The sequence below is a fragment of the Oncorhynchus nerka genome, linkage group LG4 (assembly GCF_034236695.1).
Source record: "Oncorhynchus nerka isolate Pitt River linkage group LG4, Oner_Uvic_2.0, whole genome shotgun sequence".
In the NCBI taxonomy this organism is placed as follows: domain Eukaryota; kingdom Metazoa; phylum Chordata; class Actinopteri; order Salmoniformes; family Salmonidae; genus Oncorhynchus; species Oncorhynchus nerka.
In genome coordinates this window covers 40,319,968-40,343,981 of record NC_088399.1, presented here as the reverse complement: position 1 = coordinate 40,343,981, position 24,014 = coordinate 40,319,968, and the positions used below count along the sequence as shown (strand labels likewise).

General features: G+C 44.0%; 2 protein-coding genes across 6 annotated transcripts in view; one reads left to right on the top strand and one right to left on the bottom strand.

The window, feature by feature from the left end:
- Positions 1-24,014, bottom strand: part of LOC115124271 (prosaposin-like) — an 85,152-nt gene that overhangs the window by 21,768 nt on the left and 39,370 nt on the right. The window lies entirely within an intron of this gene.
- Positions 10,986-16,504, top strand: LOC115124236 (eosinophil peroxidase-like). Of its 2 annotated transcripts, XM_029653626.2 has the most exons (13): positions 10,986-11,193; positions 11,448-11,607; positions 12,111-12,295; positions 12,436-12,568; positions 12,780-12,909; positions 13,045-13,251; positions 13,395-13,758; positions 14,036-14,196; positions 14,414-14,672; positions 14,797-14,967; positions 15,169-15,406; positions 15,527-15,803; positions 15,883-16,504. In XM_029653626.2, the coding sequence occupies exons 2-13, from the start codon at positions 11,450-11,452 to the stop codon at positions 15,895-15,897; spliced, it is 2,298 nt and encodes a 765-aa protein (XP_029509486.1). In that variant the 5' UTR covers positions 10,986-11,193; positions 11,448-11,449; the 3' UTR covers positions 15,898-16,504. The 2 variants fall into 2 exon arrangements, with proteins under 2 accessions (XP_029509486.1, XP_029509496.1); XM_029653636.2 differs by lacking the exons at positions 10,986-11,193; positions 11,448-11,607 and adding an exon at positions 11,610-11,927.

Below are 24,014 nucleotides of genomic sequence, written 5' to 3'. Positions count from 1 at the left end.
TGGTGCACATAGCCTACATTTAAGGTATGCTTCAGTTCGGCTGGCGGCTGGCCGAAGTCAGCTATGCAAACCCAAGGAGTGTGCTAGCATATTCCCGAGAGAGAGAAAAGCGGCAATAGTATTGTTTTTCTATTTTGAGATGACGTCATAATTAATCTAACCTACTCAAGAAAGCTGTCATTAATTTTGACGTTTTTGCAGAGATCTTAGTCACACAATTTTACATCTAACTAAGATGTTATGTGCAGTATTTCTCAATTAAAAATGTGCATGAAAATGAGTCATCTCTCGTTGAATGACAATAAAGACTTTACTGAAGAATCCCTACTGTTCACCAATCAGCAAAGAAATGGTCTTAGACTTCAGCTACCGACTTCGGGTTGGTCCAAGAAAAATGGTGTGTGCCTGAAGTCCTAAACGAACAATAATGTCACAACATGTCATCATAATATATGTACAATCTCTTCTGAACTGTTTCGACTGGAAAGCATTCAACGCCTTTAGGCCCTAATAATGTGTAGGCTTAGGTACTAATGCCAGTTAGCCTAAAATAACGAAAGAAAAACCTCAATGTAGACTATAAATTGCCTAAAAATTATACATTTATGGATTGTTTCAAGGTATTGTTTTCTCTTTATTCAACCCAGCCGCCACCCACCCGCCCTTCATCCACATAATATTTCATGACCCTAAACCTGACCGACTGCGGGTTATGAGTCAACCCTTGCATCACTAATAACTAAGATAGCTACATTATGTTCATGGTGTGTTGACCTCTTCTACTCTATACTGATAGAATCTTGGGTTGAAAAAATACATGGCATACTACATACCATAAATTCTTCTTCATGTGTGATGGTGCAAAGTATCCTCTACCCCTAAAACTCAACTCTGGACCTCGAAGCCGTTTCCACTGCTTGTTTTCATTGTTCCCCTCTAATCAGGGACTGATTTAGACCTGGCACAATAGGTGGGTGCAATTAATTATCAGATAGAACAGAAAAACAGCACGCTCTGGACCTCGTAGAGTAAGAGTTGAATACCCCTGTGAGTCTAGGCTAATGTAACTTTACCAAATGAAGAAACTACTAAGTCTTGGCACCTTCCATATGATAACATCAATAAGTGTCACTCTCTGAAATCAGGATGAAAATATTTCAATTTCTTAACCAGGTCCACAGCATTGGTGTGGCTGTTTTATTTCAAATGACATTAGTCATGCTAATTACCTTAGTCATGTTAATTACATTTGTCATGTAAATTACTGTCATCATTTAATTACCTTTGTCATGTTAATGACCTTATCGTGTTAATCACCTTGGTCATGTTCATTTCCTTAGTCATGTTAATTACCTTGGCCATGTTAATTACCTTGGTCATGTTAATTACCTTAGATATGTTAATTAGCTTAGTCGTGTTAATTACCTTAGTCATGTTAAGAGTTCATGTTCTTACTTCCCTTCTCAAGTAAAAGTTTCTGTGTGGAAACAGCATTAAGCAAAAGCATGATGACAACAGACTAAAGCCATACATAGATGTAGGATCTTAATTTGAGCCATCTTGCTACAGCAAGACAATAATCCTGCAGGGAATCAAATACCATGATCAAATAGGCACTAAAGTAAACTTGCAAAAAATATGGCAAAGAAATAAACTTCATGTCCTGAATACAAAGCGTTATGTTTGGGGCAAATCTAACACAACACATCACTGAGTACCACTCTTCATATTTTCAAGCTTGGTGGTGGTTGCATGATATTGTGGCTATGCTTGTCACCAAGACGACATTGAACGTTGCTGAGTGGCCTAGTTACAGTTTTGACTTAAATCTGCTTGACAATCTATGGCAAGACTTGAAATGGCTGTCTAGCTATGATCAACAATCAACTTGACAAAGCTTGCAACATTTTTAAGTGATGGTCAAATAATGGGCAAATATCATACAATCTAGGTGTGCAAAGCTCTTAAAAACGTACCCAAAAAGACTAACAGATGTAAAAGACTAACAGATGCACCAAAGGTGCTTCTACAAAGTATTGACTCAGAGGTGTGAATATTTACTGTATGTAAACCCTAACCCTCTAATATTTCATTTTCAATACATTTTAAAACATTTCTAAAAACATGTTTGTCACGCCCTGACCTTAGTATTCTTGTTTTCTTTATTATTTTGGTTAGGTCAGGGTGTGACATGGGTGACATGTGTGTTTTTGTGTGTTTGTACTGTCTAGGGTTTTTTGTAGATTTATGGGGTTGTTTTCATCTACGTGTTTATGTTAGTCTATGGTTGCCTAGATTGGTTCTCAATTAGAGGCAGGTGTTTATCGTTGTCTCTGATTGGGAACCATATTTAGGCAGCCATCTTCTTTGGGTATTTCGTGGGTTATTGTCTATGTGATGTTGCACGTTTGCACATTGTTTATATAGCGGTCACGTTCGTCTTAATCGTTTTGTTGTTTTTTTGTTTAAGTGTTCTTCTTGTTCTTCATTCAATAAAGAATGTATTCACACCACGCTGCGCTTTGGTCCCCTCCTACGACAATCGTGACAGAATAACCCACCAACAATGGACCAAGCAGCGTGGTAACGAACAGCAGCAGCAATGAAAGGACTTGGGAGGAGATTCTGGGCGGCAAAGGACCCTGGGCACAGCCAGGGGAATATCGCCGTCCCAAAGCAGAGCTGGAGGCAGCGAAAGCAGAGAGGCGCCGGTATGAGGAGGCGGCACAGCGGCGCGGCTGGAAGCCCGAGTGGCAGCCCCAAAGATTTCTTGGGGAGGGCACACGGGGAGTGTGGCGAAGTCAGGTAGGAGACCTGCTACCGTGGAGAGAGAGGGTGTTGTACCGGGCAGGCACCGTGTTATGCGGTGGAGCGCACAGTGTCCCCGGCCCGGTGCAGTACATTCCAGCTCCTCATATCGGCCGGGCTAGAGTGGGTGTCGAGCCAGGTGCCATGAAGCCAGCTCTACGCATCTGGTCTCCAGTGCGTCTCCTCGGGCCGGCATACATGGCACCAGCCTTACGCATGGTGTCCCCGGTTCGCCTTCACAGCCCAGTGCGGGCTATTCCACCTCGCCGCACTGGCCTGGCTACGAGGAGCATTCAACCAGGTAAGGTTGGGCAGGCTCGGTGCTCCAGATCTCCAGTGCGCCTTCTCGGTCCGGTCTATCCGGTGCCATCTCCACGCACCAGCCCTCCGGTGGCAGCCCCCCGCACCGGGCTTCCTGTGCGTCGCCAGAGCCCAGTTCTCCCTGTTCCTCCTCCCCGCACTCGCCCTGGGGTGCGTGTCCTCGGCCCAGTACCAGAGAAGGATTACTTTATCCTATCCTAGGTATTCCTGAAAGAGGTGGGGTTTCAGGTGTCTCCGGAAGGTGGTGATTGACTCCGCTGTCCTGGCGTCGTGAGGGAGTTTGTTCCACCATTGGGGGGCCAGAGCAGCGAACAGTTTTGACTGGGCTGCGCGGATCATCCGTCAGATGTTTCTACAACTTGATTGGAGTCCACCTGTGGTAAATTCAATTGATTGGACATGATTTGGAAAGTCACACATCTGTCTACATAAGGTCCCACAGTTGACAGTGCATATCAGAGCAAAAACCAAGCCATGAGGTGGAAGGAATTGTCCATAGAGCTCCGAGACAGGACAGTGTCAAGGCACAGATCTGGGGAAGGGTACCAAAAAATGTCTGCAGCATTGAAGGTCCCCAAGAACACAGTGGCCTCCATCATTCTTAAATGGAAGAGGCTTGGAACCACCAAGACTCTTCCTAGAGCTGGCATGCCGGCCAAACTAGGCAATCGGGGGAGAAGGGCCTTGGTCAGGCAGGTGACCAAGAACCAGATGCTCACTCTGGCAGAGCTCTAGAGTTCCTCTGTTGAGATGGGAGAACCTTCCAGAAGGACAACCATCTCTGCAGCACTCCACCAATCAGGCCTTTATGGTAGAATGGCCAGACCGACGCCACTCCTCTGTAAAAGGCATATGACAGCCTGCTTGGAATTTGCCAAAAGGCACCTAAAAACTCTCAGACCATGAGAAACAAGATTCTCTGGTCTGATGAAACCAAGACTCAACTCTTTGGCCTGAATGCCAAGTGTCACATCTGGAGGAAAACTGACACTATCCCTACAGTGAAGCTCGGTGGTGGCAGCATCATGCTGTGGGGATGTTTTTCAGCGGCAGGGACTACGAGTCTAGTCAGGATCAAGGCAAAGATGAACGGTGCAAAGTACAGAGAGATCCTTGATGAAAACCTGCTCCAAAGTGCTCAGGACCTCAGACTGGGGTGAAGGTTCACCTTCCAACAGGACAACAACCTTAAGCACACAGCCAAGACAATGCAGGAGTGGCTTCGGGACAAGTCTCCGAATGTCATTGAGTGGCCCAGCCAGAGCCCAGACTTGAACACGATCAAACAGCTCTGGAGAGACCTGAAAATAGCTGTGCAGCAACGGTCCCCATACAACCTGACAGAGCTTGAGAGGATCTGCAGACACTAATGGTAGAAACTCCCCAAATACAGGTGTGCCAAGCTTGTAGCATCATACCCGAGAAGACTCGAGGCTGTAATCGCTGCCAAAGGTGCTTCAACAAACTGAATAAATGGTCTGAATACTTTGTAAATGTAATATTGCAGTTTTTTTTTAAATTAGCAAACATTTCTAAAAACCTGTTTTTGCTTGGTCATTATAGGGTGTGTGTAGATTGATGAGAAAACCAATTTAATCAATTAAAGAATAAGGCTGTAATGTAACAAAACGTGGAAAGAGTCAAGGGGTCTGAATACTTTCCGAATGCACTGTATATAATTTGGGACTGAGGGTAATGCGATTAAAAAATAAAAAATTCTCACCGGGTGAGGAGGGGTGCTGACAAAAAAGTATCCGATGCTACAGAAGCTATGCTGGTCTGCTAGTACAGAACTAGTAAAGGCCCAGTGCACTACTTTAAAAAAATAATAAAAAATACAAAATATATCATTTTGTAATTCACATTTTTTTAGGTGGTGCTGGAGCACCCTCATCACCCCTACTTCCCGCGGCTATGGTGCCAATATGACCAATCGGTACCTTCAAAGCCTCTCACTGGCCAATACATAGCATCAACAATCCAGGGTTTATATACACTATATATACAAAACTACATGGACACCTCTTCAAATTAGCAGATTCAGCTACTTTAACCACACCCGTTGCTGACAGGTATACAAAATCGAGCACACGGCCATGTAATCTCCATAGACAAACATTGACAGTAGAATGGCCTTACTGAAGAGCTCAGTGACTTTCAATGTGGCACTGTCATAGGATGCCACCTTTCCAACAAGTCAGTTAGTCAAACTTTTGCCTTGCTGAAGCTGCCTCGGTCAACTGTAAGTGCTGTTATTGTGAAGTGGAAATGCATACCGTGTAAAAGTATGGGTTTGGCAGATGCCAGGAGAACGCTACATGCCCCAATGCATAGTGCCAACTGTAAACTTTGGTGGAGGAGCCATAATGGTCTGGGGCTGTTTTTCATTGTTCGGGCTAAGGCCCTTTGTTCCAGTGAACAGAAATCTTAACACTACAGCATACAATGACATTCTAGACGATTCTGGTCTTGCAACATTGTGGCAACAGTTTGGGGAAGGCCCTTTCCTGTTTAGGCATGACAATGCCCCCGTGCACAAAGCGAGGTCCATACAGAAATGGTTTGTCGAGATCGGTGTGGAAGAACTTGACTTGCCTGCACAGAGCCCTGACATCAACCCCATCGAACACCTTTGGGATGAATTGGAACGCAGACTACGAGTCAAGCCTAATCGCCCAACATCCATGCCCAACCTCACTAATGCCCTTGTGGCTGAATGGAAGCAAGTCCCCGCAGCAATGTTCCAACATCTAGTGGAAAGCCTTCCAAGAAGAGTAGAGGCTATTATAGCAGCAAAGGGAGGACCAACTCCATATTAATACCAGAACAATGTCATAAATCGATAGAATGAATGCTACAATCCAGTTGACACTTTTAAAGTTTTCTCTGTCATCTCTGCTTCTTTCACAGAGCAAAGGCCTGGTGACAAAATGCAATAACTAAAAGAAAAACAGGAATGATTTTCCGTGCAAAGTTTTGACCGGTTGTAAGGAAATAGAAAGCTGTAAAAACGATGCAACATGTTTCTGATAAGATTTACGTTCGGCTTGGATGCATAGGATAAATTGTGTGGTTGAAATAGTCTACTATCAGCTTTTATGATGTTGATAAAGGTAGCACCTCTGCAGATGGTATCTAACTGTGTATTTGCATTCTTCGCAAGATGCTGAAAGAAATCAATCATCTTTCTCCACTCCTGTTCCCAATTCCAAATTTTGCCTGCATTTGGTGTATCATTTTATGCAAGAAATGTATAATTCTGCAGGAGTTAATATTAAGGCAATGTGAGAGGTTATAGAGAGTGAGAGGTTATACATTTCTTGTTTTGTATATTGTTCGTTTATCATCTTCATTAAAGATGTATCACAATAACCACGCTGCGTTTTGGTCCGCCTCTCCTTCAACAGAAGAAAGCCGTGACACCATTCCCTAAAGTGTTTGGCGATTTGCATGTAGGATATTTGGTGCACATAGCCTACATTTAAGGTATGCTTCAGTTCGGCTGGCGGCTAGCCGAAGTCAGCTATGCAAACCCAAGGAGTGTGCTAGCATATTCCCGAGAGAGAGAAAAGCGGCAATAGTATTGTTTTTCTATTTTGAGATGACGTCATAATTAATCTAACCTACTCAAGAAAGCTGTCATTAATTTTGACGTTTTTGCAGAGATCTTAGTCACACAATTTTACATCTAACTAAGATGTTATGTGCAGTATTTCTCAATTAAAAATGTGCATGAAAATGAGTCATCTCTCGTTGAATGACAATAAAGACTTTACTGAAGAATCCCTACTGTTCACCAATCAGCAAAGAAATGGTCTTAGACTTCAGCTACCGACTTCGGGTTGGTCCAAGAAAAAATGGTGTGTGCCTGAAGTCCTAAACGAACAATAATGTCACAACATGTCATCATAATATATGTACAATCTCTTCTGAACTGTTTCGACTGGAAAGCATTCAACGCCTTTAGGCCCTAATAATGTGTAGGCTTAGGTACTAATGCCAGTTAGCCTAAAATAACGAAAGAAAAACCTCAATGTAGACTATAAATTGCCTAAAAATTATACATTTATGGATTGTTTCAAGGTATTGTTTTCTCTTTATTCAACCCAGCCGCCACCCACCCGCCCTTCATCCACATAATATTTCATGACCCTAAACCTGACCGACTGCGGGTTATGAGTCAACCCTTGCATCACTAATAACTAAGATAGCTACATTATGTTCATGGTGTGTTGACCTCTTCTACTCTATACTGATAGAATCTTGGGTTGAAAAAATACATGGCATACTACATACCATAAATTCTTCTTCATGTGTGATGGTGCAAAGTATCCTCTACCCCTAAAACTCAACTCTGGACCTCGAAGCCGTTTCCACTGCTTGTTTTCATTGTTCCCCTCTAATCAGGGACTGATTTAGACCTGGCACAATAGGTGGGTGCAATTAATTATCAGATAGAACAGAAAAACAGCACGCTCTGGACCTCGTAGAGTAAGAGTTGAATACCCCTGTGAGTCTAGGCTAATGTAACTTTACCAAATGAAGAAACTACTAAGTCTTGGCACCTTCCATATGATAACATCAATAAGTGTCACTCTCTGAAATCAGGATGAAAATATTTCAATTTCTTAACCAGGTCCACAGCATTGGTGTGGCTGTTTTATTTCAAATGACATTAGTCATGCTAATTACCTTAGTCATGTTAATTACATTTGTCATGTAAATTACTGTCATCATTTAATTACCTTTGTCATGTTAATGACCTTATCGTGTTAATCACCTTGGTCATGTTCATTTCCTTAGTCATGTTAATTACCTTGGCCATGTTAATTACCTTGGTCATGTTAATTACCTTAGATATGTTAATTAGCTTAGTCGTGTTAATTACCTTAGTCATGTTAAGAGTTCATGTTCTTACTTCCCTTCTCAAGTAAAAGTTTCTGTGTGGAAACAGCATTAAGCAAAAGCATGATGACAACAGACTAAAGCCATACATAGATGTAGGATCTTAATTTGAGCCATCTTGCTACAGCAAGACAATAATCCTGCAGGGAATCAAATACCATGATCAAATAGGCACTAAAGTAAACTTGCAAAAAATATGGCAAAGAAATAAACTTCATGTCCTGAATACAAAGCGTTATGTTTGGGGCAAATCTAACACAACACATCACTGAGTACCACTCTTCATATTTTCAAGCTTGGTGGTGGTTGCATGATATTGTGGCTATGCTTGTCACCAAGACGACATTGAACGTTGCTGAGTGGCCTAGTTACAGTTTTGACTTAAATCTGCTTGACAATCTATGGCAAGACTTGAAATGGCTGTCTAGCTATGATCAACAATCAACTTGACAAAGCTTGCAACATTTTTAAGTGATGGTCAAATAATGGGCAAATATCATACAATCTAGGTGTGCAAAGCTCTTAAAAACGTACCCAAAAAGACTAACAGATGTAAAAGACTAACAGATGCACCAAAGGTGCTTCTACAAAGTATTGACTCAGAGGTGTGAATATTTACTGTATGTAAACCCTAACCCTCTAATATTTCATTTTCAATACATTTTAAAACATTTCTAAAAACATGTTTGTCACGCCCTGACCTTAGTATTCTTGTTTTCTTTATTATTTTGGTTAGGTCAGGGTGTGACATGGGTGACATGTGTGTTTTTGTGTGTTTGTACTGTCTAGGGTTTTTTGTAGATTTATGGGGTTGTTTTCATCTACGTGTTTATGTTAGTCTATGGTTGCCTAGATTGGTTCTCAATTAGAGGCAGGTGTTTATCGTTGTCTCTGATTGGGAACCATATTTAGGCAGCCATCTTCTTTGGGTATTTCGTGGGTTATTGTCTATGTGATGTTGCACGTTTGCACATTGTTTATATAGCGGTCACGTTCGTCTTAATCGTTTTGTTGTTTTTTTGTTTAAGTGTTCTTCTTGTTCTTCATTCAATAAAGAATGTATTCACACCACGCTGCGCTTTGGTCCCCTCCTACGACAATCGTGACAGAATAACCCACCAACAATGGACCAAGCAGCGTGGTAACGAACAGCAGCAGCAATGAAAGGACTTGGGAGGAGATTCTGGGCGGCAAAGGACCCTGGGCACAGCCAGGGGAATATCGCCGTCCCAAAGCAGAGCTGGAGGCAGCGAAAGCAGAGAGGCGCCGGTATGAGGAGGCGGCACAGCGGCGCGGCTGGAAGCCCGAGTGGCAGCCCCAAAGATTTCTTGGGGGAGGGCACACGGGGAGTGTGGCGAAGTCAGGTAGGAGACCTGCTACCGTGGAGAGAGAGGGTGTTGTACCGGGCAGGCACCGTGTTATGCGGTGGAGCGCACAGTGTCCCCGGCCCGGTGCAGTACATTCCAGCTCCTCATATCGGCCGGGCTAGAGTGGGTGTCGAGCCAGGTGCCATGAAGCCAGCTCTACGCATCTGGTCTCCAGTGCGTCTCCTCGGGCCGGCATACATGGCACCAGCCTTACGCATGGTGTCCCCGGTTCGCCTTCACAGCCCAGTGCGGGCTATTCCACCTCGCCGCACTGGCCTGGCTACGAGGAGCATTCAACCAGGTAAGGTTGGGCAGGCTCGGTGCTCCAGATCTCCAGTGCGCCTTCTCGGTCCGGTCTATCCGGTGCCATCTCCACGCACCAGCCCTCCGGTGGCAGCCCCCCGCACCGGGCTTCCTGTGCGTCGCCAGAGCCCAGTTCTCCCTGTTCCTCCTCCCCGCACTCGCCCTGGGGTGCGTGTCCTCGGCCCAGTACCACCAGTGCCGGCACCACGCACCAGGCCTACAGTGCGCCTCGTCTGTCCTGAGCCGCCAGAGTCTCCCGTCTGTCCTGAGCCGCCAGAGTCTCCCGTCTATCCTGAGCCGCCAGAGTCTCCCGTCTGTCCTGAGCCGCCAGAGCCGCCCATCTGTCCTGAGCCGCCAGAGCCGCCCGTCTGTCCTGAGCCGCCAGAGCCGCCCGTCTGTCCTGAGCCGCCAGAGCCGCCCGTCTGTCCTGAGCCGCCAGAGCCGCCCGTCTGTCCTGAACAGTCAGCCAGCCAGGAGCTGCCAGAGCCGTCAACCAGCCAGGAGCTACACTTCAATCCTGAGCTGCCCCTCAGTCCGGAGCTGCCCCTCAGTCTGGAGCTGCTCCTCAGTCCAGTGGGGCCCTTTAATAGGGTTGCCAGTCCTAGGTTGGCGGCGAGGGTCGCCGTTCCTAGGAGGCCACAAAAGCGGACTAAGACTATGGTGGAGTGAAGTCCACGTCCAGCAACCGAGCCGACGCCGGGAAAAGAGGCCCACCTGGACCCTCCCCTTTAGATTAGGTTTTGCGGCCGGAGTCCGCACCTTTGTGGGGGCATACTGTCACGCCCTGACCTTTGTTATTCTTTGTTTTCTTTATTATTTTGGTTAGGTCAGGGTGTGACATGGGTGATATGTGTGTTTTTGTCTTATTCTAGGGTGTTAGTACTGTCTAGGGGTTTTTGTAGATTTATGGGGTTGTTTTCATCTAGGTGTTTATGTTGGTCTATGGTTGCCTAGATTGGTTCTCAATTAGAGGCAGGTGTTTATCGTTTTCTCTTATTGGGAACCATATTTAGGCAGCCATCTTCTTTGGGTATTTCGTGGGTTATTGTCCATGTTATGTTGCATGTTTGCACATTGTTTATATAGCGGTCACGTTCATCTTAATCGTTTTGTTGTTTTTTGTTTAAGTGTTCTTCTTGTTCTTCATTCAATAAAGAATGTATTCACACCACGCTGCGCTTTGGTCCCACCCATACGATGATCGTGACAATGTTTTCACTTTGTCATTATGGGGTATTGTGTGTAGATGGGCAGATTGTAGATTGAATTCAGGCTGTAACACAACAAAATGTGGAATAAATCAAGGGGTATGAATACTTTCTGAAGGCACTGTGCATAATTCAGTCAGACACCTCAGAAATGACAGATGACAGGAGGCGAGGCTTTGCAAAATTATCTATAAATAGAATAGTTAGAGAGAGCACCATACATCTTCAGACAAGTGTTGACTTCTCAACAAGACTTCACAACCACAGTGGTTAAAACAAAGGTAAGACAATTGTATACACTTTTTATGCAGTATGTTTCAATCTTGTCTATTAATCAGGTTCCATTTTTTTCTCTGTTATGCATGGTAATTCTGATCCATGTGCTATGCATCTGTTATTAATATTGTGTAAAAGTAGTATTTTGTGAAAAGTTCTCTCTCACACAATCTGAAAAACAGCTACGGGCCACATGAAATTTCAGATTGCAGCATGGTTTTTCAAAAGATGATCTGATGAACCCCTTTTTGTTTTTCAGAGATGAAACCGTTTCCCTCCCTCCTGGCATTGGGGTTGTGCCTGATGTTCAGCCAGCCAGACCTGTCTACAGAGGAAAGCTTGAGTAGCCCATTCATTCAAAGTTCAGTGGAGGAGGCAAAGAGACTCGTAGATGAAGCTTACAAGTACTCCAGAGAAAAGTGAGTGAATCTGACAATTGTCTTTGTAGATAGCAGCACTAGTGTCACTGTGTGCATTTAGCATAATTGTCTCACTCAGTCGAACAGATGGATTTGCACTAGGGAAGTCTTTCTATTCCTCTTTATTTTGCATTTATTTTACTTTTGTATTTCCTTTAGAAAATAATGGTTTTAATCATTTCAATTTCTCATGAGCAACCTAATCAAGAAATACTAGCCTCTTGAGGGAGCCGAAAAGAGGTATAGTTCTGTCACAATCAGAGAGGAAGCTGTGTATCTTTTCAATGGAAGAATTAGGACTGAATTTTTGCCATAACCATGTAAGTTTTCAGTAAAACTTTTACATTTTTCAGATTTGTATTTTATTTTTGATGAAGGGAAGAGGGGCATCTGTTAAACATTTAATTACATTTCTATGGCATTAGTACTAAATCTGCCTCTGTACTGAGATTTTATTCAACTTCAGGAGCATGTTTCTGTTCATAACTTCATCTTTATGTCAGGAGTCTGGAGAGAGTGCGTGGGCAGTCCACCAGGCCCTCAGATGTCCTGCATCTCCTGAAGCAGCCTGCCAGGGACACACGCTCTGCTGTGCGGTCTGCAGACTACCTGGAGAACACCTTGAGACTGATCCATGAGAAAGTCCACAGCACACACAGGTTGCACAAACGCTCGCTCAACGCAACAGGTCAGTAATACACACTGTCATACATACACACACATTCACTCTGTGAGGAATTCAGAATACATATTCACTCAGATATAGACACGCACCGTTGTAATAAGTACATGTACAAGTCTTTGTTATCCCTCTCTCTTGTTTCTCAGACCTGCTCACACCTGAGGAGCTAGACACCATCGTCCGGGTAACTGGCTGTGCAGCTCGTGTCAGCAAACCCTCCTGCCACACCACACCCAACATTAACAAGTACCGCACAGCCACTAGCATCTGCAACAACCTGTAAGAGCACCAGGGCATGGCGGGTTTAATACTTCACGCAACAATCTGAAAGCCTTGCACATAGAAGTTGTGTAGAGTGGAATGTAAGGGGAAGTTCATGTTAGTGCACACTATGTCTGAGGTCGGCTGAGTGCATAGGCCTCAGGAGATGTAGCCATATCCCTCGAGTTTCTCAAGTGAAGTTTCTGTGTATTTTCTTCATGCTTATCAGGAAGTACCCTCGTCTTGGAGCCTCAAATACACCCTTCACTCGTTGGCTGCCTGCTCAGTATGACGATGGGATCTCTCAACCCAAAGGCTGGGACCGAAACACACGCTTCAACAACTTTATGCTCCCTCTGGTATGATGACAAAAAATATAGTGGGAATAACTGCTACTATGTTACCACTATGTTACCACAAGTTATGTATGAAGTAATAATTGTATTTATCCTTCTCCCTCTGCCCTCTTTCTCTCCTTCCCTTTGTGTTTGCAGGTAAGGGAGGTCTCTAACCGTATCCTGGCAACCAATGATGCTGGTGTTAAGTGCGATAGCAAGTACACACACATGGTCACCCTCTTTGGCCAGTGGAACGACCATGACCTAACGTTCACGCCCTTCTCTCCCAGCATTCGCTCCTACAGCAACGGCCTGGACTGTGACGAGAGCTGTGAACGCTCCGAACCCTGTTTCCCCATCCAGGTCAGTCACCGTCTCACATCACATCCCACAGCCTTGACTTACAGCACTACGACTATACAGCCATCTCTGTATATCTTGCCCTTTTCTATCCATGGTCCATGGATTATTAGGTCTTCAACGTCTGTTATTTCCTCCATGACCAGATTCCTCCCAGAGACCCACGCTTGCCCACTGGCCGAGACAGCTGCATCCCAGTCTTCCGATCAGCGCCCGTGTGCGGCACAGGAGAGTCTGCTTTCAATTTCGGTGGCGTGGCCAACAAGAGGGAGCAGATCAATACCCTTACGGCCTTCCTGGACTTGGGGCAGGTGTACGGCTCTGAGGAGGGGTTGGCGCGTGACCTCCGGGACCTTACCAACGATGGGGGCCTGCTGCGTGTCAACAAAGAGTTCACAGACAATGGGCGTGAACTGCTGCCCTTCACGAAAGTGACGGGTAACATGTGTGCCACCCGTCAGAGAGTCACCAACCAAACCATTGCCAAGGAGGTGCCCTGCTTCATTGCAGGTTAGCCTTTTAACTTTGTTTGTCTGAAGAGTAGACCATCTTCTTAATACTGAGTTGCACCCCCTTTTGCTTCATTGCAGGTTAGCGTTTTAACTCTGTTTGTTTGAGGAGTATAGACCAATGTACAGTATATTTAAGTTAAAGTCTAAAGATCAGAGTGAGTCCACTGCTCAACATTTTCTTCCAGTAACTTCACATTTTAATGAAAGAAATTCTTTAAACGTCGTGTACAATAGCTGCCCAGACACAGACAAACAAGTCATTCTCTGTCTGCCAGGTGATGCCCGTGTGGATGAGAACATAGCCTTGACATCTATTCATACAATGTTCATGCGTGAGCACAACCGTCTGGCCCGTGCCCTGCGTCGTCTCAACCCACAATGGGATGCTGACACACTCTATCAGGAGGCCCGTAAGATCATGGGTGCCTACACCCAGGTACCACAAATAGACACATATCACTGATACTCAGAGTGTGAGTTCCTTCTCTCCACTACTCGTCCAGTGTATACTCTCTAACACACACTCTCTTTCACTCTGCTTCTCATTCTTACACGTAAATATTCCTGAATATTCTCACAGACACAGCTTCCCTATCACATACACATCTACAAATGTATGTCTCTCTCTCGCTCTTCCTTTCAATCCCTCCTAGGTGTTTGTGTTCCGGCACTACCTGCCGCACATTGTGGGCCCAGACACCATGGCCCGCCAGCTCGGCCGTTACCCTGGCTACGATGAGAAGATTGATCCCAGCATTGCCAACGTGTTTGCTACAGCAGCCTACCGCTTTGCCCACCTGGCCATCCAGCCCATGTTGTCCCGCCTGGATAGCAACTACAAGGAACATGCCAAGTTCCCCAGTGTGCCTCTGTTCAAGGCCTTCTTCACCCCCTGGAGGCTGGTGTTTGAGGGTGAGTGGTGGGAGATAATCATAGGGATGCTATGTAGACCCCTTGCCAATTGCTAACTAATTCACTTTGATGGTACAAAAGGATAAACATTTAAATATTCAGTTCTCTCTCTGTCCTTTTTCAGGTGGCATCGACCCTCTGATCCGAGGTCTGGTGGGTCGGCCTGCTAAGCTGAACACCCAGGATCACATGATGGTGGACGCTCTGAGGGAGAGACTTTTCCAGTTCGTACAACACCTGGCTCTGGACCTGGGCTCCCTCAACATGCAGCGTGGACGCGACCATGGCCTGCCTGGTACACACCTGCCTTATCCCCTCTACAAACTATACTGATACCACAGATAAATGCATCTATACCGTTATACTCATATTACAGTTTATCCTTTACGCATGTAAACACCAACTCTAAAATGTCCTTCATCTCTCTCTCTTCCTCAATATAGCTCTATCAATCTGTTCCATGCACTAATTATTTTCTTTCTGTCACCCAACCTAGGCTACAATGCTTGGCGTAAATTCTGTGGACTCTCAACTCCTACGAACCAGACTCAGCTGGCTGTGGTTCTGAACAACAAAGACTTGGCCCGCAGACTACTGCAGCTCTACGGCACCCCAGCTAACATTGACGTGTGGATGGGGGGCGTGGCTGAACCCTTTGTAAGAGGAGGCCGCGTCGGGCCTCTCTTCGCCTGCCTCATAGCCACCCAGTTCCAGAGGATTCGCCAGGGAGACAGGTGTGTGTGTGTGTCTCTGTGTGTGTGCAAGCTTGCGTATTTGAGTGTGAGGGAGTGGTTGTTTGTCAGTCAGAGTATGCATGTGTGTTTCATGTCCTCATCATGCTTGTTGATCCACAGGCTGTGGTATGAAAACCCAGGCGTCTTTACCTCGGCACAGAGGGCTGCCCTTAGATGTGCCTCTCTAGCTCGGATCATGTGTGACAACACTGGCATTCTAAAAGTCACCAGTAACCCCTTCAAGATCCCCAATCGTAAGACCAACGGTATCATCAACTGCAACCGTATCCCACAACTCAACCTCCAAGCCTGGATTGTGAGACCAACTAACACCAAACAGCAGGACCAGAACCTGGAGCCGCAACAGGAGGCGGAGCAGTCAGACCAGGATAACAAGGTAATTGGTTCAAAATCAGTTAATAACCCATCGACCCCTCTTTCTAAAAATCACCCTCTTTTTCTGTATTCCTTTCTAGATCCCCCTGAAGTGAGGCCCCCCCCGGATCCCAGGGGCCCAGCAGCAACGCCATCCAGCAGCCCTCCGCCATCTCTGTCCAGCTGGCCGACAACTTTTGTTACTTTTTGTGTTTATTCATTCCGAGGCAAAAATCCAAGGAGTAGCCTAAACGTATGAATTGCAATGCATTGATTTGTGCAAAGGAATGCAAAATATTTGATCAAAATGTTTACAAATTCAAAAGCTAAGGTATTACTAAACAGAAAGCGAAACTACTGCTAAATTCCTCTATACACACCACCTCAAAAAATACATTGGCAGTGAACATGTAGGACTACTGTAAATCAGTTAGTAGTTTTAGTAGCACATTTTGTATAATTGTAATTAGTTTATTATCAACAAATGTAACAATATTTGGTTATATTCGTAGCATACGTTCAAGTCAGTTATCATCAGACTTTGTTAAATGAAGCACACTTCCTGAATTGTGTAATGATTTAAATGTGTACTGCATTCCTATTTTCTTTAATGCTTTTTATGGTTTATTTAACAACTATTTCATTTGATTGACATATGTTGAATATGTCTAATTGTATGAATATGTACTGCATCAGAAAATAAAAATAAAAATGCACCTCTAACATTTGTTTGCAGAACGCCATTGTAGCATAGAAGAATACATTGGAAGTTGCCTGTCACTTGTCCAAACGCATGTACAGATTATTTTTGTAGTAAATTTGATTGGTTTCTCGCAGTCCTAAACTAAACTGTACACCAATTTACAATCATATCATCAATCATAAAGAATGATAAAATAGTGAAATCCTAAACTAGCAAAACACTTTTAATATAATACAATGTAAAATATGCTATATATACAAAACAACAATACTACAAAGACAGGAGCTCTGTTCGAATATCCATACCAACATACTGTATACTACATACTTAATGAGTATATACTACATACTATTAGTTCATTTTAGTATACTGTAAATGAACGGTATCGTTTCGGTAACTAGAGGTTCTCCTGTCTACCGTGAAGTTGATGCTGTTGCTATGATACCTCTTGCTAGCATGTTTGCATAACAAATGCGATTTCGGGTGTTTTCATAAAATTCAAAGTGCGCTCTGGGCGTTCGTAAATCCAGAGCGTCGTCAGATTGTCCGTTGGTAAATCCAGAGCGTCGTCAGATTGTCCGTTGGTAAATCCAGAGCGTCGTCAGATTGTCCGTTGGTAAATCCAGAGCGTCGTCAGATTGTCCGTTGGTAAATCCAGAGCGTCGTCAGATTGTCCGTTGGTAAATCCAGAGCGTCGTCAGATTGTCCGTTGGTAAATCCAGAGCGTCGTCAGATTGTCCGTTGGTAAATCCAGAGCGTCGTCAGATTGTCCGTTGGTAAATCCAGAGCGTCGTCAGATTGTCCGTTGGTAAATCCAGAGCGTCGTCAGATTGTCCGTTGGTAAATCCAGAGCGTCGTCAGATTGTCCGTTGGTAAATCCAGAGCGTCGTCAGATTGTCCGTTGGTAAATCCAGAGCGTCGTCAGATTGTCCGTTGGTAAATCCAGAGCGTCGTCAGATTGTCCGTTGGTAAATCCAGAGCGTCGTCAGATTGTCCGTTGGTAAATCCAGAGCGTCGTCAGTTTGTCCGTTGGTAAATCCAGAGCGTCGTCAGATTGTCCGTTGGTAAATCAGAGCGTCGTCAGATTGTCCGTTGGTAAATCCAGAGCGTCGTCAGATTGTCCGTTGGTAAATCCAGAGCGTCGTCAGATTGTCCGTTGGTAAATCCAGAGCGTCGTCAGATTGTCCGTTGGTAAATCCAGAGCGTCGTCAGATTGTCCGTTGGTAAATCCAGAGCGTCGTCAGATTGTCCGTTGGTAAATCCAGAGCGTCGTCAGATTGTCCGTTGGTAAATCCAGAGCGTCGTCAGATTGTCCGTTGGTAAATCCAGAGCGTCGTCAGATTGTCCGTTGGTAAATCCAGAGCGTCGTCAGATTGTCCGTTGGTAAATCCAGAGCGTCGTCAGATTGTCCGTTGGTAAATCCAGAGCGTCGTCAGATTGTCCGTTGGTAAATCCAGAGCGTCGTCAGATTGTCCGTTGGTAAATCCAGAGCGTCGTCAGATTGTCCGTTGGTAAATCCAGAGCGTCGTCAGATTGTCCGTTGGTAAATCCAGAGCGTCGTCAGATTGTCCGTTGGTAAATCCAGAGCGTCGTCAGATTGTCCGTTGGTAAATCCAGAGCGTCGTCAGATTGTCCGTTGGTAAATCCAGAGCGTCGTCAGATTGTCCGTTGGTAAATCCAGAGCGTCGTCAGATTGTCCGTTGGTAAATCCAGAGCGTCGTCAGATTGTCCGTTGGTAAATCCAGAGCGTCGTCAGATTGTCCGTTGGTAAATCCAGAGCGTCGTCAGATTGTCCGTTGGTAAATCCAGAGCGTCGTCAGATTGTCCGTTGGTAAATCCAGAGCGTCGTCAGATTGTCCGTTGGTAAATCCAGAGCGTCGTCAGATTGTCCGTTGGTAAATCCAGAGCGTCGTCAGATTGTCCGTTGGTAAATCCAGAGCGTCGTCAGATTGTCCGTTGGTAAATCCAGAGCGTCGTCAGATTGTCCGTTGGTAAATCCAGAGCGTCGTCAGATTGTCCGTTGGTAAATCCAGAGCGTCGTCAGATTGTCCGTTGGTAAATCCAGAGCGTCGTCAGATTGTCCGTTGGTAAATCCAGAGCGTCGTCAGATTGTCCGTTGGTAAATCCAGAGCGTCGTCAGATTGTCCGTTGGTAAATCCAGAGCGTGGTCAGATTGTCCGTTGGTAAATCCAGAGCGTCGTCAGATTGTCCGTTGGTAAATCCAGAGCGTTGTCAGATTGTCCGTTGGTAAATCCAGAGCGTTGTCAGATTGTCCGTTGGTAAATCCAGAGCGTTGTCAGATTGTCCGTTGGTAAATCCAGAGCGTTTCGCTCTCGGAGCGTTCAGAGGGCACACTGGCCGAGGAGTAAGGTTGATCCGAGCTTTCAACAGCAGCCAAGCACCCACGCTAACTGGCTAACATTGGCTAGCTACTTCCAGACACAAATGAGAGAACACCTCACTCTGCCCATTTTACTCGCCCTAGCAGAGCTGTTTAGACTGTTTTCATGTTATCCAGAGTGTTGGTGACTGTAACTGTGCTGCTGGCAACAACTTATTTTGCTGACATTTACTGACACCGGCCATATTCACCAGATGTTTCGTAAATCTATCAGTTATTATGCACTAGAGGGCTCTGAAATCGCAGTAGATAGCCATTGAAACGTACAACTATACCACTTAGCTAAGAATGATGTAAATAATCAAGTCAATAACCGTTGGGTAGTAAGTTAGCAGGTAGTTAATATACTGCCTGGCAAGTTCGATGTAAGTTCAATGAAAGTTAGGTAACTAGCTAACACACTGCTACATACTTCTGTAATGCTATGGGGTTAGTAAGGATAGCAGAGCTAACAAATTGTCAGCCAACATATACAACAACTGTATAGTAACTTATTTGAAAAGTCTTTACTTTATTACATTGCTCATGTCACGGATGCCTCCAGTACTGTTGCTGCACCAGTTTCGGAGGTCTACGTCACCAGCCTCTAGAAACTGAACTCCTCATATTCTCCCCTGATTAGTAATTGTATAAATGTGCCCTTTGTTCACTATTGTCTTGTTAATTCTTGTTCCAATGTCCGTTGGTCGTGTGAGTATCTGTGCCTTGTTGTTTTGGCTTTCGTGCCGCTTGTATTGTGCAGATGATTACGAGTCTCGTCCTGTGTTGTATCATTATGCGCTTGTGTTTTCGGGTCTCGTCCCGTGTATTTATTCGAGGTACTCCTCGCTCTTTTGTTTGGGTCTCAAACCCTGTGTTTTGTAATACGTGTTTGTTTGCTCTTCGCCCCCTTGCCTTTACATGGCACGCTGTAAAAAACTATTACGCATTCCTGCGCCTGTCTCCTGACCATTTGTACCAATGTGACAGCTCAGCATTTTAACATTTGTCATAATTGGTTAAAGCAATACACTTATCCGCTGCCGTCTGACTTATTTTCTGCCATTATCTTCAAATCTGAAAAGTTTTGAAACCCCGCTCATTTTCTGAAGAATTGCATTATGGACCCTAAAAGCACGGAAATAGAGTCCACTGCATGCGTACTTCCTGTTTTGGAGTATTTAGTACGTCATCTGGGAACTTTTGGCATTCTAACTATATCCATACTATGACCAATAAACATACCATATACTCCATTCACGTCACAAATACTGCGGTTATTATGAGTATTCGAACACAGCTAAGGTTTGGGGTGGCAGCTTAACCAAACACATCTTCAGAGTTCTTAAGTAGCTGTTTCTAAGGTCCCTGGGCTATGTGTTGTGTGCATTGATCAGTTTAGTGAAGTATGTCATAGCAGAGTTCTGTGCGTGTCATGGGAGTGTTCAGTTTGTGGCTGTTGCTGGTTGCCCATCAAGTAATCTGCTGTCTGGGGGGGGGGGGGTCTGTAAAGCTTCTCCAGGCACTGTGGACGTTGAGGGTGTCGGTTCTCCGGGCAGAGAATTCCGTGTTCTAATGTGAAACAGGTGTTCTGACCAGACATTGAATTGACCAGACATGCGTCATGTGATTAGCATGAGGTTGTAAGTAACAAGAAAATATCCCAGGACATAGACATATCTGATATGGGCAGAAACATTAAATTCTTGTTAATCTAACTGCACTGTCAATTTACAGTAGCTATTACAGTGAAAGAATACCATTGCTAATGTTTTAGGAGTGCACAGTTATGAACTTAAATGTATTAAGAAACCAATTAGGCACATTTGGGCAGTCTTGATGTCACGCCCTGGCCTTCGTTATCTTTGTTTTCTTTATTATTTTGGTTAGGTCAGGGTGTGACATGGGGGATTTATGTGTTTTGTCTGGTCTATGGGTTTTGTATGTTTATGGGGTGTTTTCTAGTCTAGGTGTTTATGTAAGTCTATGGTTGCCTAGATTGGTTCTCAATTAGAGGCAGGTGTTTATCGTTGTCTCTGATTGGGAACCATATTTAGGAAGCCATGTTCTTTGGGTATTTTGTGGGTGATTGTTTCCTGTGTCTGTGTATATGCGTCACGGGACTGTTTCGTTGCCAGTTCACTTTGTTATTTTGTATTTGTATGTGTGTTTATGTTGAGTTTTCTTATTAAATAACATGGACACCTTACCACGCTGCATATTGGTCCGATCCTTGTTACACCTCTTCAGAGGAAGAGGAGGAAATCTGCCGTGACACTTGATGCAAAATTGAACAGAAATACAATGGTTCATTGGACCAGTCTAAAACTTTGCACATACACTGCTGCCGTCTAGTGGAAAATCTAAATTGCACCTGGGTGGGAATAATACATTATCGCCTTTCTCTTGCATTTCAAAGATGATGGTACAAAAAAAAACAGCCAGATCCTTAATTAAATTAAAAGAACAAATTATTATTTTCAATGATGACCTACACTGATAGATTGTCCTATATTGTTTTACCTCCACTGTTGGCCAGCTCAATTTTGGTGTTTTCTTCCTTGGTCATATCTTATAAAGGATAGCTATGAATGTACCTATGCCCTGGACTTGCATTTTGTTGTTTCTATCCCATACATAGCCTTGAAAGAAAGGGAAATGTGCTACCTCCTACCTGGACAGTTTCTGATTGATAGAGGCTACCCTTTGTTGAAGGTTAAGGCTGTGTTCAAATAGTAGCTGTACAGTGTTGCATGTGCAATTTCACTGGATTTGTTTTAGGGTGGGTGAGAAGGCACTGTGTTTGCAAGACAACCTATTACGATTAAAGCTACCTGTCGTTTAGCTTTCTGTCCCTAACGTGTTTCTTGGATGTGCCTCTGACTGCAAGCCAAGGGTCAGAGGAGAACACAAACATATTCTACACGTCCTCAATACAAGGCGAGACTACACTACTAGAGACACACAAATAATGTTTTGTAGGTCTTTTAAAATGCAACTGCTCTGTAAAATGTCCACCAAGATACTATTGGTTCTCTGTGCAACATCTTCAACAAGATAAATGCCAGTGTTGCACACCCAATAACTTCCAAAATAAAGGGCCACCACCTGTTTGCTGGTTGGCTGCAATATATTATATGCCCAGTAGATGGTGCCAGTGTGCTATTCATAAGCTTTGGTGAAGTGAGCTGTAGTGACCGCAAATTATGACCACTGCTAATGCAGTGGCAGTTATAGAACTGAACAGGACAACAAAAAGGAAACTTGAAATATCTTTAAGTGTAATTTTGCTTCAGATTAACATTCTGACCTGGCTTCTCTGTTATATCGCTCTTCCCCCCTCACATGTCTTTCTTGATTTTACTACATCCTGTCCATTTCTTTGAATCTTTGCTTCCATATTACCCAGACAATGCACACAGTTTATGGTGATTGTCCTGGGAAGAAGATAACTTAATGAGACATCATTACATTACACGTTTAGTATTTGCCAACATTCAAAAGTCCAGGGTTCAATTTAAGCCACAGACTGACTCCCATGTATTTCAGATGCCAGACTTTAAGAGGTTGAAAAGAACTGATCATTATGGAGTTGGAATGAAACTAGCAGCTCCAGTGCCGTTGTGGGCTGGGGTAGTACAGTGTGGGGGTCTCTGAGGTTCCTCTCTGCCTCAGTTAGGGGCTCCTCCTCCTGGATGCTGTGTATAGGCCTACTGATATTTGGAAGCCTACACGTGCAGAATGCCACGTAGCCTGTGGTATGTGTATATGTGTGTGCTGCCAAGATGCAGTTCTATACTCTTAAATTGAGTTGAGTAATTGAAACCAGCAGTTTATGAAAGAAAAAACATAGAAATTGTCAATCTTGATGTTTATTTGTCTGCAGTATAGAAGTGGAAGCCTAGTTTCAAATACTTGGTGTTGGAAATTATGACCACAAGATCATTTGACTAATATTGCAAAGGGGATGTGGATTGGGAAACGGTGACTGGATAAAATAATTGAGGGAGGAAAATAATAAACTGTGTTGGGGTGTATGTGAGGGACAGGAGGAAGACAAAATAGTATCATCACCACTAAGCAGCCCATACTAAGCAGAGCAAATCGTAATTTTAATGTCTAGTTTTGATTTATATTTGTCTGAGTTATCAACTAACGTGAATTCAAAGTAAAATGTAAAACATTTAACCATGTCATTGGATTTAGGTTAAAAGTTGGATTTTAAAAAATGCATTCCCTTACAGTGATGTCTCAAGTTTTTCACTCATCACATATATATATATATATATATATATATATATATATTATTTTGTATTACATGTAAATGTTGATTCAACCAGTTTTTGCCCAGTGGGATATCTTTGTCTTGATATTGAAAGGTGAAAAAAAAATCAAACACTGGTATATTTCTGCCATAGCCTATATCCAAGCTGGCTCTGATCTACCAGTTGAAGTTGTTTGCTTGAGATATTGGGATGCAGTTGATGTCAGCTCCTGCTGCCTCATTTCCTACTGCTGACAGAAGATTCTTATACAATCATTTTTAGAAGTGGCAGTCTTTGAATAATTCGTAGCGTGTCCACAAGGCTGTCTGTGCCCAAAGTCGGAAAGCGAAAATTCAAGCCACGTGGACAAAGGAACTTGGCTAATGGCTTGCATATGTGGTTCCACTGGCTAGGAACACTGTGCTGCCCTTACCAGAGAGGAGTCTGCATGGAGCGATTCAAAAAATTACTCAAAAAACAACTGTGGCCAGTACAGATGGTTCTTCTGGTCGGTTGAACAGAGGGACCAACCCAGAAACAACTACGCATATTTTCACTTTTTGGGGAACTATTGGTATGCTGAATCAAAAGTATTGGCAATTACAGCCAACTAATCAAATCCTGTTCAAATGACTAATCAACATTTCCTTCCTCCTTTTTCTCTGGAAAGATAGACCATCTGTTCGATTTACTGGAAATAGGACTCTACTTATAATAAATCTATAGCATATATAACTTAACTGAAAAAGACACAACATTTTATATTTGAATGCTTTAACAGGTGAATGGAAAACCACGTTGATAAGAGTCCTAGCCTGCTCCAGTGAGAACAATAAAACATATTTACCATTGTTTACATGTCTTTTGAGGCTGCTTTTGTTTTTC